This window comes from Eschrichtius robustus, chromosome 5 (assembly GCF_028021215.1).
Source record: "Eschrichtius robustus isolate mEscRob2 chromosome 5, mEscRob2.pri, whole genome shotgun sequence".
Lineage (NCBI taxonomy): Eukaryota > Metazoa > Chordata > Mammalia > Artiodactyla > Eschrichtiidae > Eschrichtius > Eschrichtius robustus.
Genome location: NC_090828.1, coordinates 62,529,241 through 62,543,454, shown reverse-complemented (window position 1 = coordinate 62,543,454; position 14,214 = coordinate 62,529,241). Strand labels below are relative to the sequence as shown.

General features: G+C 42.0%; 1 protein-coding gene across 1 annotated transcript in view; it reads left to right on the top strand.

Moving 5' to 3' along the window:
- Positions 1–14,214, top strand: part of MYO3B (myosin IIIB) — a 372,706-nt gene that overhangs the window by 178,588 nt on the left and 179,904 nt on the right. The window contains exons 14-18 of the mRNA XM_068543930.1: positions 3,879–3,977; positions 4,299–4,413; positions 11,090–11,216; positions 12,017–12,227; positions 13,034–13,181. Of these exons, the coding sequence (XP_068400031.1) occupies positions 3,879–3,977; positions 4,299–4,413; positions 11,090–11,216; positions 12,017–12,227; positions 13,034–13,181 (700 nt within the window). The remainder of the gene's footprint in view (positions 1–3,878; positions 3,978–4,298; positions 4,414–11,089; positions 11,217–12,016; positions 12,228–13,033; positions 13,182–14,214) is intronic.

The window sequence follows — 14,214 nt, the reverse complement described above, 5'->3', positions numbered from 1 at the left end:
CATGGGTTTGTTGTGAAAATCAGTGAGCTTGTTTATATAAAATGACTTTAAAACGTATGTGGGTTGGTATATGTGATCAGAGAGTTAGCCACTGTTATTACTGTTGCAGGACACCAGACTTCCTCAGGGGCATGGCTCCCTTCATACATTAATCAGAAATTATCTGTTGAATTCCTGCTGTGTGCCAGTGCTGTGCTCTCTGTTGGAGTTGCAAGAGTGAACAAAATAGACAAGGTCCCAGTGTTCATGGGGCTTGGAGTGGATAGGGGATGGAAGAGGGGTGGGCGGCCAGGGACAGGGGTGAGGGGGTGGCAGGGGAATCGCAGGCATTAAGCACAAAAAACCATAAATGCAGACCAAGTGTGTTAAGTACCAGGAAGCAAAGTAAGGTGCTCTGAAGGTAAAACAGGAGAAAGGGCAATAACCTAGTCCAGGAAGAGAGGGCTCCCTGTGTAAGAGATGTTGAATCTGAGGATCACTAGGAGTGAGCCAACGAGATGAGATGGGGACAGGAGTGGGGAGGAGGGAGAGAGGAGCAAAGACAAGACTGAGGCCAAATCATGCAGGGCTTGGGAACCAGGCTGAGGAACCTTATTCTAAAGGCAATTCTTCTGAACCTTATTCTAAAGGTAATAGGAAGCCATTTAACATTTTCAAGAAGGGGAGTCTCAAAAACCAACTTGCATTTTGATGTGATGAAATAATGGCTCTGGCTTCAGTGTGGCAAATGGAGTGGAGGAGATGCAAGAAGTACAGTGGTGACATTGAGACCACTAGGAGGCTGGTTTCAAATCCATGTGAGAGGGAATGTTAGCCTGCGCTGAGGTGGTAGCGGTGGAGATGGGGAGGCAGGGGAGCTGATGCATCTGAGAGATACTGTGCAAGTAGAACCCACAGGACTTGTTTTAGGTTCAGAACCCCAGCATCTTCTTTTATCATATACCTGCAGTTTCCTCACAAAATAGGGACTGACATGAAAATTAAACAAATGTACAGAAGGCTAGAGTCAGCCATTTTAGCTTCCCTGTGGTGTCTTGATTAATTTTTATGAGGTCCCTACTTGTTTCTTCCCAAATTAGGTTGATTTTAAAGTTTAGGGAGCTACCTCTGAGAGAATGGAAATTATAGTTTTCTGTGTTCAAATGTAAAGTGGTCTTTTATAAGGAAAATGTGAGGAGGGTTCCAGTCACAGCTGTGTCACTTATTAATATAAGTATCCTTATAACTTACTTTCCTCGTATGCAAAAAGGACATGATAAAGCCAACCTCACAGGGCTGTTATGAGAATTAAATGAGATGATATGTGATTTTTACCAAATATAGAATCTGAAACATAATTGGTACCTAATAAACCATAACTTATTATTATTATTAAATTTAGTCAATATGATAGCACTAATGGATAAAATAGACTGAAGACATCGGATGAGGAGAAGATGGGACCTGTGCAAGTTCTGTTTGTCTGACCTTTCTGGTTCTGTCCTCCTCCAGCACATAGTAGGATTCTCCTTCTTGGAACCCTGTGGCTGGATATGGTCATAGGACTAGTTCTGGCAAATGAGCGTTTAATGGAAAGACCCTCCAGAGTGCTGGCAAAGTGCAAGATGGTGGCCGCTCCATCAGCCTGGGCCCAGTGACTCTGATGAGCAACCCCCCCACCCCCTGCACTGTGACCCTCAGTAGACAAGTACTCTGAGCAAGAAGTAAGACTTTGTTAAGCTAAGCCACTAAGATCTTGGGATGTTTGTTACTGCAACCAGATGGATGTCGGTAGGCAAAGCTTGGAGGAATTGAGTACTAGAAGTATCTGCAAAAATCTGTAGGAAGGTAGGACCACGATGGGTCAGCCAATGCCCACGCTTTTACCAGAGGCTGAAGAACAAATGGCATTCATGCGGGGCATACCAGTTCATGAAGCCCTGTAAAGGCCTTCCCGTCTCAGTGAATGGTGCCACCATCACCAGATACTCAAGGTAGAAAACTGGGAGGCAGCCTGCAGGTCCCTTTCCCTCACCACCCTCATTCATTCTATCCGGACAGTCTTTTAGTTGTTTTTCCAAAACATATCTTTAAGCTTACCCTTGTTCTCCATCATCCCTGCCCTTACCCTGTCCAAGTCACTCACTGTCTCACCAGATCCTCCTAATCGGTCTCCTTGCATCCATCTTAACTTCTTACAGTCTAGTCACACACTTACAGTTTAAAACACTTCAAAGAATTCTAATTGCATAATCAACAGAATCCTCATTCTGGCCTGACAAGCCCTTGTGTGGGCTGACCCTGCCCGCCTGCCCACCCGCTTCTCACCAGCATTCTTTTGTTCTACATGGGTATCACGCTCAGAGCCTTTTCGTGTACGCTGCTCGCTCTCTTCGGAACGCTTTCCTCCTTCTCTCTGTAGCTCCCTCCAGTCCCTTCTCATGCGTCAAAGTTTGATTTTAGTGTTATTTCCTTCCAGAGTCCTTCCCTTGACTTGACACAAGTGGCCCTCATCCCCCAGCGTTGTTCATCTCAGTCCCTTGTTTGTTTCTTTCAAAGCCCTCAACACCAGTTTCCCCGTTGATTCATCTGACTCCATCACTAGAAGGAAGCTCCAGAGGGCATGAATCCTCTGAGCCCTGTATCCCTGGCACCCAGTGCGGTGCCTGCCATGCTTGGCACTCAATAAGCTTATTAGTTGAGTGAACAAATGGGTGAGAAATGGCAAGTAGAGACATCTAGAACACAGGGCAGAGCTAAGAATGTATCAGAAGAGCTTGGACAGGATAAACAACCAGAGGAAGACTAGGATATCCAGGAGATGCTGAAGAAAAGCATGGGGCCCTTGTCACAGATAGGGACAAGGAGTAGAGGAAGACAAGATTTCTTCCACAGAGCTACGTTGGCCAAGGTGAGGATTTGAGAAAATCCTGGGGCATCAACAGAATGACCTCCTCCAAAGGAGAGAAAGGGATGTAGAGCAGGGCTTTTCAAACTATCTTTGCTGAAAGACTAGCTTTTTCAAAAAATATTGGGTTGGCCCAAAAATTTTGTTTGAGTTTTACTTAAGATGTTACGGAAAAATCCAAACGAACTTTTGGGCCAACCCGATGGTAATTCACAATCTATTGTGAACCAATACTTTCGTAAAATGAAATTGAAATGTATTATCAGAAAAATTATCATACTCTTAGATGTCATAGCAATATCACTTGCTATAAAATGTCTAGACATAGACTTTCTAGTTCCTTGTCTTATCATAAGCTGACAGTAATCCACAGACCACGCTGAGAGCAGCACACATCCGAAAGAACCCTGGCCAGGGTGGCCTCAAAGAGGGTGCATAGCAGGAGACCAGGGGAAGGATGCATGCCATTTTGAATCATATTTGAAAGAATACAGGTTTGAGAGAGTAGTCACCTCTGTTCTGCAACCAATTCCCCTCCCTAACTTGCTGTACACCTGGCTAGCTGCTTCCTGTCTTGGGCTTCAGTAAAGTAGGGAGTTTGGCTGATCTCTCTAAGCTGGACATCACTGTCTCTGAAACAACATGGGCTACAAACAGAAGACGAGTGGCACAGACGCGTAGTCATTTGTTCTGGAAAGATCTCTAAACATATGTAACCTGAGCTGTTACCTATAAATGTTCCATTCTCTAAAACCTCCTTCTGCATATAGTAAACATAAGTGTGTTTAATAGTGTGACATTATGGCAATTACTATACTAATCCTATCACTATTGCTATTCTGTAATTGGGAAGTAGCATATTTAATTGCCTGTAAATGCAAATTTGCTACAGAATAATATTTTGCACAGAAAGGAAACTATATAAATTACTTGGAGTGGGGAAGCCCTGAATATGTTGTTAGTAATGTCCCTTTCCTTTTTTTTTTTCCAGGGGAGAGAAAAATTTTCACATATTTTACTATATTTATGCTGGCCTTTACCACCAAAAGAAACTTTCTGAGTTCAGACTTCCTGAGGAAAAGCCTCCTAGGTAAGTGTCAGGGGTTTTAGTTGTTAATTTTTAATGAATATACAATTAGCAATGGGCAAAACTTGAAAATAGAGCTGTTCTCCTAACTGGACACTCAGTCCCTTTAGCTGAAATGCCCATTTGAGATGGCAGGAACTACATCTCCCTTTGCATTTTCTAGAAAGTTCAAAAACTCAATTGCAGCCATTTTACTCAGCATGTGCAGCATTATTTTATCACTGTAAGGAAATGCCCTTGCAAAGAAGGAGCCCAGGGATGCCCTGGTATTTGGGGTGCCATATCCAAGTCAGTGCTCATTCTGTTTGGTCATACTCTCTGTAGGTACATAGCTGATGAAACCGGAAGGGTGATGCACGACATAACTTCCAAGGAGTCTTACAGAAGACAGTTTGAAGCAATTCAGCATTGCTTCAGGATTATAGGGTTCACTGACAAGGTGAGTGATTGTCAGCAGAGAAAGAATCTCAAGTGTTAATATTCTTGGGTGAATGTGAGTGAAGATATGAATGTTCTAACTTGGGGCTGGACACTTGCTTTTCAAATGCCATGCTGGTCACGTTATAAGGTCTTGCTACTCAAAAGTGTGATGCGCGGATGAGAAACATTGTCATTACACAAGACTTGTTAGGAACGCAGACTCTCAGATCCAAGTAAGAACAGCAGAATCAGAATCTCCATTTTAATAAGATGCGAGGTGAACATTAAAATATAAGTACCCTTGTAAGTGCCACGTGCCTGTGAATTGTTGTCACTGTCATCAGTTCACGCCAGCTGTGATAACAAACACCTAAACAATGCTGCCCTTTCCTGAGTTGGGGTTGTTCCAGCCATTAGAGTGAATTGTGTCGTAGGAGTATAGGAATATGTAGGTTACCCCCAAGCCACAGGAGTATATTTATGCAAGTAGTTCCTTGTGCCCCCAAACAAATTAATTTAAACCTTTTCAACTTTCTTGCAGTCACTTGCTTCTCCATGGCACACAGTTGCACATTATTAGCCATAGCTCTAAGTACTGAACTACCCTTATCATACTAGATACAGGCTGTCTCTATTAAATATATGCCAGAGGTGACAGAAAATATTTATTACCCTAGGCTCAAATATTACTCTGTGGTACATTTATGTCATAGTTTCTGGGCTTCTTGCCATCAATTTTGTAAAATATACAGATTCTTTTGCTTTTCCAACAAAGGAGGTGAATGATTAGGAGGTAAGTGAGAGTGTTTAAATCTTCAGGGATTAGATTACAAGACACTTGAGTTACCCTGGGACAACCACTCTGGATAAAGGATTGCTTTTGTAATCTCTTGAGTTTGGCCAGCCCTTTCCTCCCCAGCATGGTTGATTTTAGTCATAAAAATACTTTTCTTCTTTCTAGCCAGCTGTTAATTTTCTCTGTCAGCCTCCCACAGACTTTAAACTGACAGACAGTGGAAAATCCCAAAAGTCAGATACAAATAGAAATGTATTTCCCTTGGCTCCTTAGAGGAGAGCAACTAAACAGGTTCCAGTATTGTTAAAGGACCTTTATGGTTATTAATTTATAGAGCTGGTTGTTATCAAAGGTGCATCACCAGAAAAGTCAAAGTTCAGTGGAGATGGCAGTAGAGCCATTTAAAGTCACCTGGGTCATGCCAAAGTGTTTAGGGACATACTTTCTTGAAAGGGTACAGGAACAGTAGAGAAGTCAGTCATAGGGTTAATAATATTTTGCATTGCAGAATACTGTGGAGAAATTGGTACTAACTCTAAAGGAAAGGCTATAATGTCAGCCCTGTCCAGTGATAGAAATGTGCTGCAAATAATAATAAAACAGATGCTGTTTTAAGATAACAAAATTAAAAATGTTAAGTATGTATCCTTGAAGTAAGCCATCCCTAACCCCTATGGGAAAAAAAGTCTAGTAGAAATGAATGAATGGCTGCATAAATAGATATGAAAATAAGGAAACATAAAAGGTGGTAAACATTTTTAATTTGTGCCTGGTCTGGACTGTTAAATGAATAACCAGACTGGAATTATATGTATATGTGTAAATATTCACCATGTCCACTGTTAATTCATACAGGAAATAAACACAATTTATGTCAGTTAGCAGCCCTGGAAATGGAAGGAAGAGTCTAGATCTTATCTTTCTTATCCTTAATTCTTTGGTTATATCTCTGTCTGTATCTCTATAGACAAACCATTTTGCTGAATCGACTCAGTTTGCTTTATGTTTGTAAACTCAAAGTAGTTTGACTAAATTCAGAAAGATTCAGTTGACTGTAGTCAGGCAGTAGATGCTAAATAGCTGATGTAACAGAATTTCTCTTAAGTTTTTCTGAGGGACATTTCTAGACAGAGCTTGAATGAGCTGGTCAATTTAATAAAAATTATGGATGGTCCGTATCCTTTCTTATAATGTCACTAATTCGGATGCCCTTCAGTTTTTCCCAAACCCTTAGAGCTCCTGGACTCAGGAGCATGAATTAAATTCTGGGACACCAGCCAAAAGTATCTGAAAGAACCATTGACCCTATGTTTATTGTAAAGAAACTTCACTGGTGGAAGGAATCTTCCAATAACAATGAAGTTCCTCATGGGGGCGGGGGTTATACTTAAAACCCTCTGATAAAGATCAGTGCTTTTCTACTCTTAGTTTGTTTGTTTGGGTTTTTGTTTTTTCCTTAACATCTTTATTGGAGTATAATTGCTTTACAATGTTGTGTTAGTTTCTGCTGCATAACAAAGTGAGTCAGCTATACGCATACATATATCCTCATATCCCCTCCCTCTTGCATCTCCCTCCCACCCTCCCTATTCCATCTACTCTTATTTTTGGATTAAACCATACTATTTTTGTTTAATATTATGCTTGTCTTGCTGGCATATGAATGATCATAACATATTAAATAAATTGAGTTTTAGGTATGTTTATGTTTAATACTACATGAAGAGTTTTTGGCAGGTTATCTGTGATGGTCAAGATTGGACATTTACTGCAGATCACTTGATGAAGAGGTTAGGGGGATGGCTTTGCGATTAGGGCAAATTTTTTTCCTTTTCTTCAAAACAGATTGTGAATTGGGAGAGTACTGCTGAGGATAGACTGAGGGTTATATGTTAAAATGTTAATTGGGGGTGTTGAGGATTTCAAGTGTCTTAAAGACAATAGGACTTACCATTGACTTAAAAAAAAAAAAAACCTTTATTGATGTATGATTGACATGCCAAAAAAAATTTTTTAAACCAACTACTGACTTGCAAGTTACAAATGTTGTGAGCCTCTGAAAAGGGAACTGAGTAAAGGCATTGGAATAGAGCCTGTAAGGGAGAAGGCCCTTCAGCTGGGCCTAATGCGGTGCTTTGGGCAAAACTGGTGAAAAACTCAAGACATTACAAAAGAAGCACGGTAAAGAGAGACTGAGAGGGCAAGTAAATTCCTAGGGAGAAACCAGGGACACAACTGCCGTGAGATGCCCATGAACCCGGCCAGAGGTAATTTGCTTAAATCAGCTCCAGGCTAACAGAGAAAACCAGGATTCTTCTCAACTTTCCACTTAGCCTCAACTCTATGGAGAGAATACCTATCTCAGTGAAAGAAGTATCTTCTGAGAAAAAGAGAGAAGAAGCCAAGACCATACATTCCTGCGTGGGGCCTTGGTGGAGAAATGCTTCCCCACTTTTGCTGATTGGTGGTGAAACTGAATTCACACTCATCAACAGTGAACTGGGAAACCTAACTGGAGGAGTTGTTAGTCTTCTTAATGAATTTTCCTGTCCTGAGTGAAGTGATTCCATTTTATCATATAGAAAGTTGGAAATTGGTAAGAAATAAAAAGAGAGCAGCTTAGCAAGATTCTATAGGAAAGGCAGGGTTACCAGGAAAGGCTTCATAGCTGGAGATGAGGCAAGAGAAAATGAGCAAGGTAAGGAAGGTGAAAAATCCTTCCCAGGCTGGCTATGTGGGGAAGAGAAGAGACATTGGATTAAGTATTAGGGAGTGAGGAATAATCCCACAGATGGACATACTACTGATTGAACTCTACCCTTATATGAATAATGTTTTGACCTGAACACAGGAGTGGATGTAGGTTCCTAGGCCAGAAAGGAAGAACTAATTAGCCCAAGAATGGGACTAAAGAGTCAAGTGGAATAGCCTGGAAATGGAGCAGGGGAGCACGGTAAGGCGAATACCTCCATAATGAGGTGATGAGCGTTGGTCACGCCTTCTGGAGTTCCCTTCTCTGAACCAAGGAAGGAGACCCAATCTGCTGTTAACTTCAGTCTTTTGCACAGTGCTTGAACCGCAAAATTTTTGCTGAAGGTTATAGGTAGTTCTCCTCTTTGAAAGAGGAAATCTGAGCATTATGCTGAAAAGAATACTGTCAAAGACACGAAAGGTGAAGGTGTCTTTGACTGTCATTTCCTTTGGGGATGGTCATCCCAGTGGTGAAATGCCTGGAAGCCTTATTTTGGGAGGTTTCATAGCTTGTATAGTTATACATGGTGTGTGTGTGTGTATGTTTTAATTAGAAGAAATACTTTTTTCCCTAAGTATATTGAGAGTTTTAGATAAGCTCTTTTTTTTAATGCATTCTTTTTTTTTAAATTAATTTATTTATTTTTGGCTGTGTTGGGTGTTCGTTGCTATGTGCGGGCTTTCTCTAGTTCCGGCGAGCGGGGGCTACTCTTCGTTGTGGTGCACGGGCTTCTCATTGCAGTGGCTTCTCTTGTTGTGGAGCACGCGCTCTAGGCACGCGGGCTTCAGTAGTTGTGGCTCACAGGCTCTAGAGCGCAGGCTCAGTAGTTGTGGTGCATGGGCTTAGTTGCTCCGCGGCATGTGGGATCTTCCCAGACCAGGGCCCAAACCTGTGTCCCCTTCATTGGCAGACGGATACTTAACCACTGCGCCACCTGGGAAGCCCTAGATAAGCTCTTGAGATAACTGTGTATCGAAATGACAGATATAGAACTCACTGCTGTGGAGTCTCTGTTTTACTGTCTGGGATCTGCTTCTGTGGGGAGTTGCTGGATGCATTCTGTAAGCCTCACACTGTATTGATCAAGGTAATGAGGTGCTGTCATGTTAAATCCATGCTAGTCCTAGAAAACCTGTTTGGTAGGTGTTCTCCTTAGCCACTTTTAAGTTGTGAGATTAAAACAGTGATTCTTGAAGTCAGGAACATGACATCTTGCCTTTGATTTAGGAGTTTGAAGAACAGTATTTTTCTATAGTGGAAGCCCAGTTTAAAATTCTCATTTGTCTTTGTAGCATTGTCATGTATCCAGCAGATGTCACTGTTACAGTCCGTGTTCAGCTTTTTGGCTTTACTGAGCATTGTTTGCAGGAAGGCTCGATTTGGGGACAATGCTTTATCAATGGTCTAAGGGCAGTTCCTATTAGTTTGCTGCTATGTATAGTACTAAATCAAGTTCCCTGCCCGAGTATTTTTTGTGGAAGTACTTTTCTCTATCTATAAGCATAATACGCAGAAATTTCCTGGCTATATATTTCATTTCTCACCTGCAGGAAATGCAAATATTTAAATAGATAATTGTACTTTCTTTCTTTATTTTATCATTAATGATACTTATGTATTCCACTTTCAGTATTAAAGAGGACTTAGAGCAGCTGAACTGTTTTTACCCACATCACTTCTGTTTTTACCAAATGTGTGGAGTTTTCTTCCCCACAGCAACCAATTCTCCTACAATTCAATTCAGTTCTGACACTGTCTAACCTTGAGTTAGCTTCTGATTGCACAAGTTAGGGGCTTTGTCCCACAAGACTGCCCCCACTTCAGGTACCAGTTGCAATTCCCATGTTCTCTTATTTCTGATGGACTGGCTATAAATTGGGAGTTCCCAAGACCTCCCCCTCCTCAGGTTCAATAATTTGATAGAAGGACTCACAGAACTCAGGAAGACGGTTTACTTACTATTACTGGTTTATTATAAAGGATACAACTCAGGAACAGACAAATGGAAGAGATGCATAGGGCAAGGTATTGGGAGAGGGGACACCACCTCCTTTTACCACCTTCCTGTGTTTGCCAACCCGGAAGTGCTCCAAGCCTCATCAATTAGGGATTTTAGTGGAGGCTCCATTACATACGCATGACTGATCAAGCCATTGCCTACTGATGATTAACTCCATCTCCAGCCAGTATCCCCTCCTTGAGGTGCGGGGTTCCACTGAAAGTTCCAACCCTTGAATCACTTCGTTGGTGCCTCTGTCAACCAGCCCTTCCCCCACCTATCCTCCAAGAGTCACCTCATTAGCACAGACTCAAGTGTGGTGGAAAGGGGCTTATCGTGAATAACAAAGAACACCCTTCTCACCCCTATCACTCAGAAAATTCCTGGAGTTTTAGAAACTCTTGTGCCAGAAATGGGTATGAAGACCAAATATATATTGGGCTGGCCAAAAAGTTCATAAACCCGAATGAACTTTTTGGCCAACCCAATATTATTATATTAAAACACCACAGATCGTGTCTAGTGAGTCTTTCAAAAGATTTTCTGACCTCATTCATGACTATATACTCCATAATTTAACTTCGAATGTTCTAGTGAAACATCAGTGAATGCCCTGCCAACTATTTCATAAAAGCTATATTCAAAAGAGGTTAAGGAAACATATCCACTCTTGTTTTGAAGAAAGAACCATACCTGAATTTGGGAGGTGGTATTAGTTAGGGTGAAAGGCTAAAAGTGGCTGAAAGAACAAAGAAGATCAGTTCTCTCTAATGTAAGCATTCCAAGGCAAGAGTTTCAGGTTGTACAACATCTCTGTTCCATCAGGTCATTGGTCGCAGGCATCCTAATCAGTGGTATGGTTGAGGCTGGGTTGCTGGGAGTTCCATCCAACAATAACGGCAAAAATGCTTGGAGGAGGCATGCTCCATTCTGTAAGGCAGGCCTGGAAATGGCCCACATTGTTCTGCTTGCTCCTTTCTTAAGAATTTAGTTACATGGCCTAACTGCAAGGGAGGCTTGGAAAATTTTTTGTGTGCCCAGGAGAAGGGGGGGGATGGACGTTGGTGGGCAACTAGCAGTTTGCACCACAGCACTAGTGATTTAATTGACTGGCAGTGACGAAACATGGTTCTTGATGTCCTTTTCAGGAGGTGCACTCAGTGTACAGAATTTTGGCTGGGATTTTGAATATTGGAAACATTGAGTTTGCAGCTGTTTCCTCTCAACATCAAACTGATAAAAGTGAGGTGCCCAATGCAGAAGACTTGGAAAATGGTAATTATTTGACGCCTGTGCACTGTGTAGCTAAAGTACATGTTTCTTTTACTTTCGGAGTTTTTCAAGACTCTGAAATATGGTGTTTTGTTGCTGGTCGTTCAACTGGCTCTGGGCGTTTTCACTAACCAGTATTTCCCAGAGGCTGTCTTGTAGAACATCAGTGTTCTTTTCATAAGTGGCAAATAGATGTTCTTCAGAAAAGAATTCCATGCCAGGTAACTCTGCGCAGTGATTCTCACCAGTGTCTGCTTTTGAAAATCATCTACAAATTTTTGAAAAAAATACGAGAGGTTGGACCTCACTCTAAATTCACTGAATCAGCATCTGCAGGGGACAAAGCTGGCACCTATTTATTTTTAAAGTTCCACAGGTAATAATGGTGGCACAAGGAATAAGAATCCTGAGTTAGAAAAAAACTGATTTAAATAAACACCTTTTGTGTTAAACTGTAGCACTTTTTATGGTCTTTAATATACTAATGTGCTTTGTGATTCTCTAAGAGCAGACTATACTCTCCAGCAACTGCTCCAACTTATTTGACCAAAGACCACCTCCTTCTGCATTTTCTTCATCTAACATGTGTGAAGAGCTTTCAGAACAGTTTGGGAGGTATTGCCTCAGTCTGGGTGCTTCTTGGGGTTAAGGAGCCGGCTTGTTTATCCTTGGCCCTGAAGTGCTGAGGATGAGCCTGGCATGTAGCTGGTGCTGAGTAAATACTGGCTAGATGAATGGATGGATGGGTGGATGGATAGATGGATGTCTGCATTCTCCGGCATCATCCTTACCCTCTCTTCTAGCTGCCTCGGTTCTCTGTATCAGCCCTGAAGAGCTCCAGGAGGCCCTCACCTCACACTGCGTGGTCACCCGGGGTGAGACCATCATCCGCGCCAACACCGTCGACAGGGCCTCGGATGTCCGAGATGCCACGTCCAAAGCCCTGTATGGGAGGCTTTTCAGCTGGATCGTAAATCGCATCAATACACTCCTCCAGCCAGACAAAAATTTACGGCAAGTTCCCCCGGAGAGCAGAGGCCTTGGGGAGAGTTGTCATTGACCCCAGTGTCTCTTAGAGATTGCAAGAGGAAGCATTTGGTTCTCTCTTGGGCTTTCTTTAGTGAAGATCTCAGGCCATCTCCTTTAAAAGATGCAGTGTTTATACCCAAGAGGCTCATGATTGACGGAACCATTACAGTGCAGTGTTTAAGAGAACAGTCTTGGCTGGGAGCTGGGAAAACTGGGTTTGCATCCAAGCTTCACAGCTTCATCAGTGCATGTTCTAGGTCGTAGTTTTCTCATCTGTAAAATGAGTATAATATCCTCATCATAGTGTTGCTTTTAGAATCAACTGAGACATTTCATGAAAAGTGTTTAAAGCACAGTATCTCACAGTATTATTACTACTACAGCTTTTTCTTTGCTAAGCATTAGTGGTTTCTAGATTGTGGAAGAATTGACAACATCAAACTCTAGAGTCTTCTTCCAACTAAGCTTTGTGTGTGAGAAAGTAGAAGAATAAATGAGCAGCAGCTCCAGCCCCTTCAAACAGAGTGGTTCCTCTTTAATCTCTTTATAAATGGAGCTTCTGAGGAAGGTTTGAAAGGATTCTACTGCTTTAAAACAAGAAGTTGGAAGTACTGTTGAAAAACTCAAGGAGCCAATGGTTTAACACACAGACAGTTTCTCCCCCAAAGGTGGCAGGATGCCGATTTCCCTGAGTGGCTACATGTGTTGACAAAATGCAGGCATGTATATTCTCACTGTCCTGAGATGGCTGTTTCCTCCCCTAAAAGGTTTTATTCTTCTCTCTCATGCAGTACTTCAGACGATGGTATGAACGTGGGGATCTTGGATATTTTTGGATTCGAGAACTTTCAGAGAAATTCATTTGAGCAGCTCTGCATAAACATCGCCAATGAGCAAATCCAATACTATTTCAATCAGCACGTTTTTGCTCTTGAGGAGGTAACAGTGAACTCTGAAGGCACTAGAGCTGGTGGGAAAGGTGCCTGCAGGCTGCTCAGGGTTTGAAGCAGAAACTCTGTTAGGTTAACAAGCCAAAGACTCCAAAGAAAAACCACTGTTGACTCAGCTCGGTGCTTTGTGACCACCTAGAGGGGTGGGAGGGAGGCGCAAGAGGGAGAGGATATGGGGATATACGTGTGCATATAGCTGATTCACTTTGTTATACAGCAGAAACTAACACAACATTGTAAAGCAATTATACTCCAATAAAGGTGTAAAAAAAAAAAAAAAAAAAAAAAACACTGGTGAGGCAGTCCTGTCAAAATAACTCAACAGTCTAAATTTAGTCTGGAAAAAAAGAGGTCTCGATTTCTGTGGAAAGGTACATTTCCTCCCTTGAGTGAAGCTGGTGACAAGCCAATTATTTAAATGTTGTTTCCAAACTGATTCATGTGCATTGCTCAGAATGCTACATTCTCTTCTGCTTCATTTAACTAAAAATATCTATGATCGTGACCAAAATGACACAGGATGATCTTGAACTCAGGACACAGGTTCTTGTTGTTCTTAACTCCCAAACTGGCCATCCCCATCCCCTCTCTTGCACACCAGACCCCACAAGAAGTGGTTGGGTATCTTCAGGGAGGTATAAGAGATGTTCTTGGTTTTCTCAAAATGGAAATCTTTCCCCTGTTTAACGGTAAATAAAATAGGGTGTGAAGCTAGTGGCCCCAAAGGCTAGGGCCTCTTCTCCTCCACCACAGCCTGTACTTCAACCCCAAGACTCTCCTGTATGAAGAGAGAGTATGTAGTTGCACAAACTAAACGTTCTGACCAAGCTCCTTGTTTTAATACAGGAGCGAGGACACAGAAACTACCATGATTAGATAAACACAAAGACATGGACTAAAAATACCAGTATTGGTTTTATCACTGGAACTGGATAAATCCGTATCGCACTCTTCTCCCCACTCGCTTGTACAAAACTAGACCTTATTTCAGTCCAGTTTCCTTCCATTTATCTTCCTAGGAT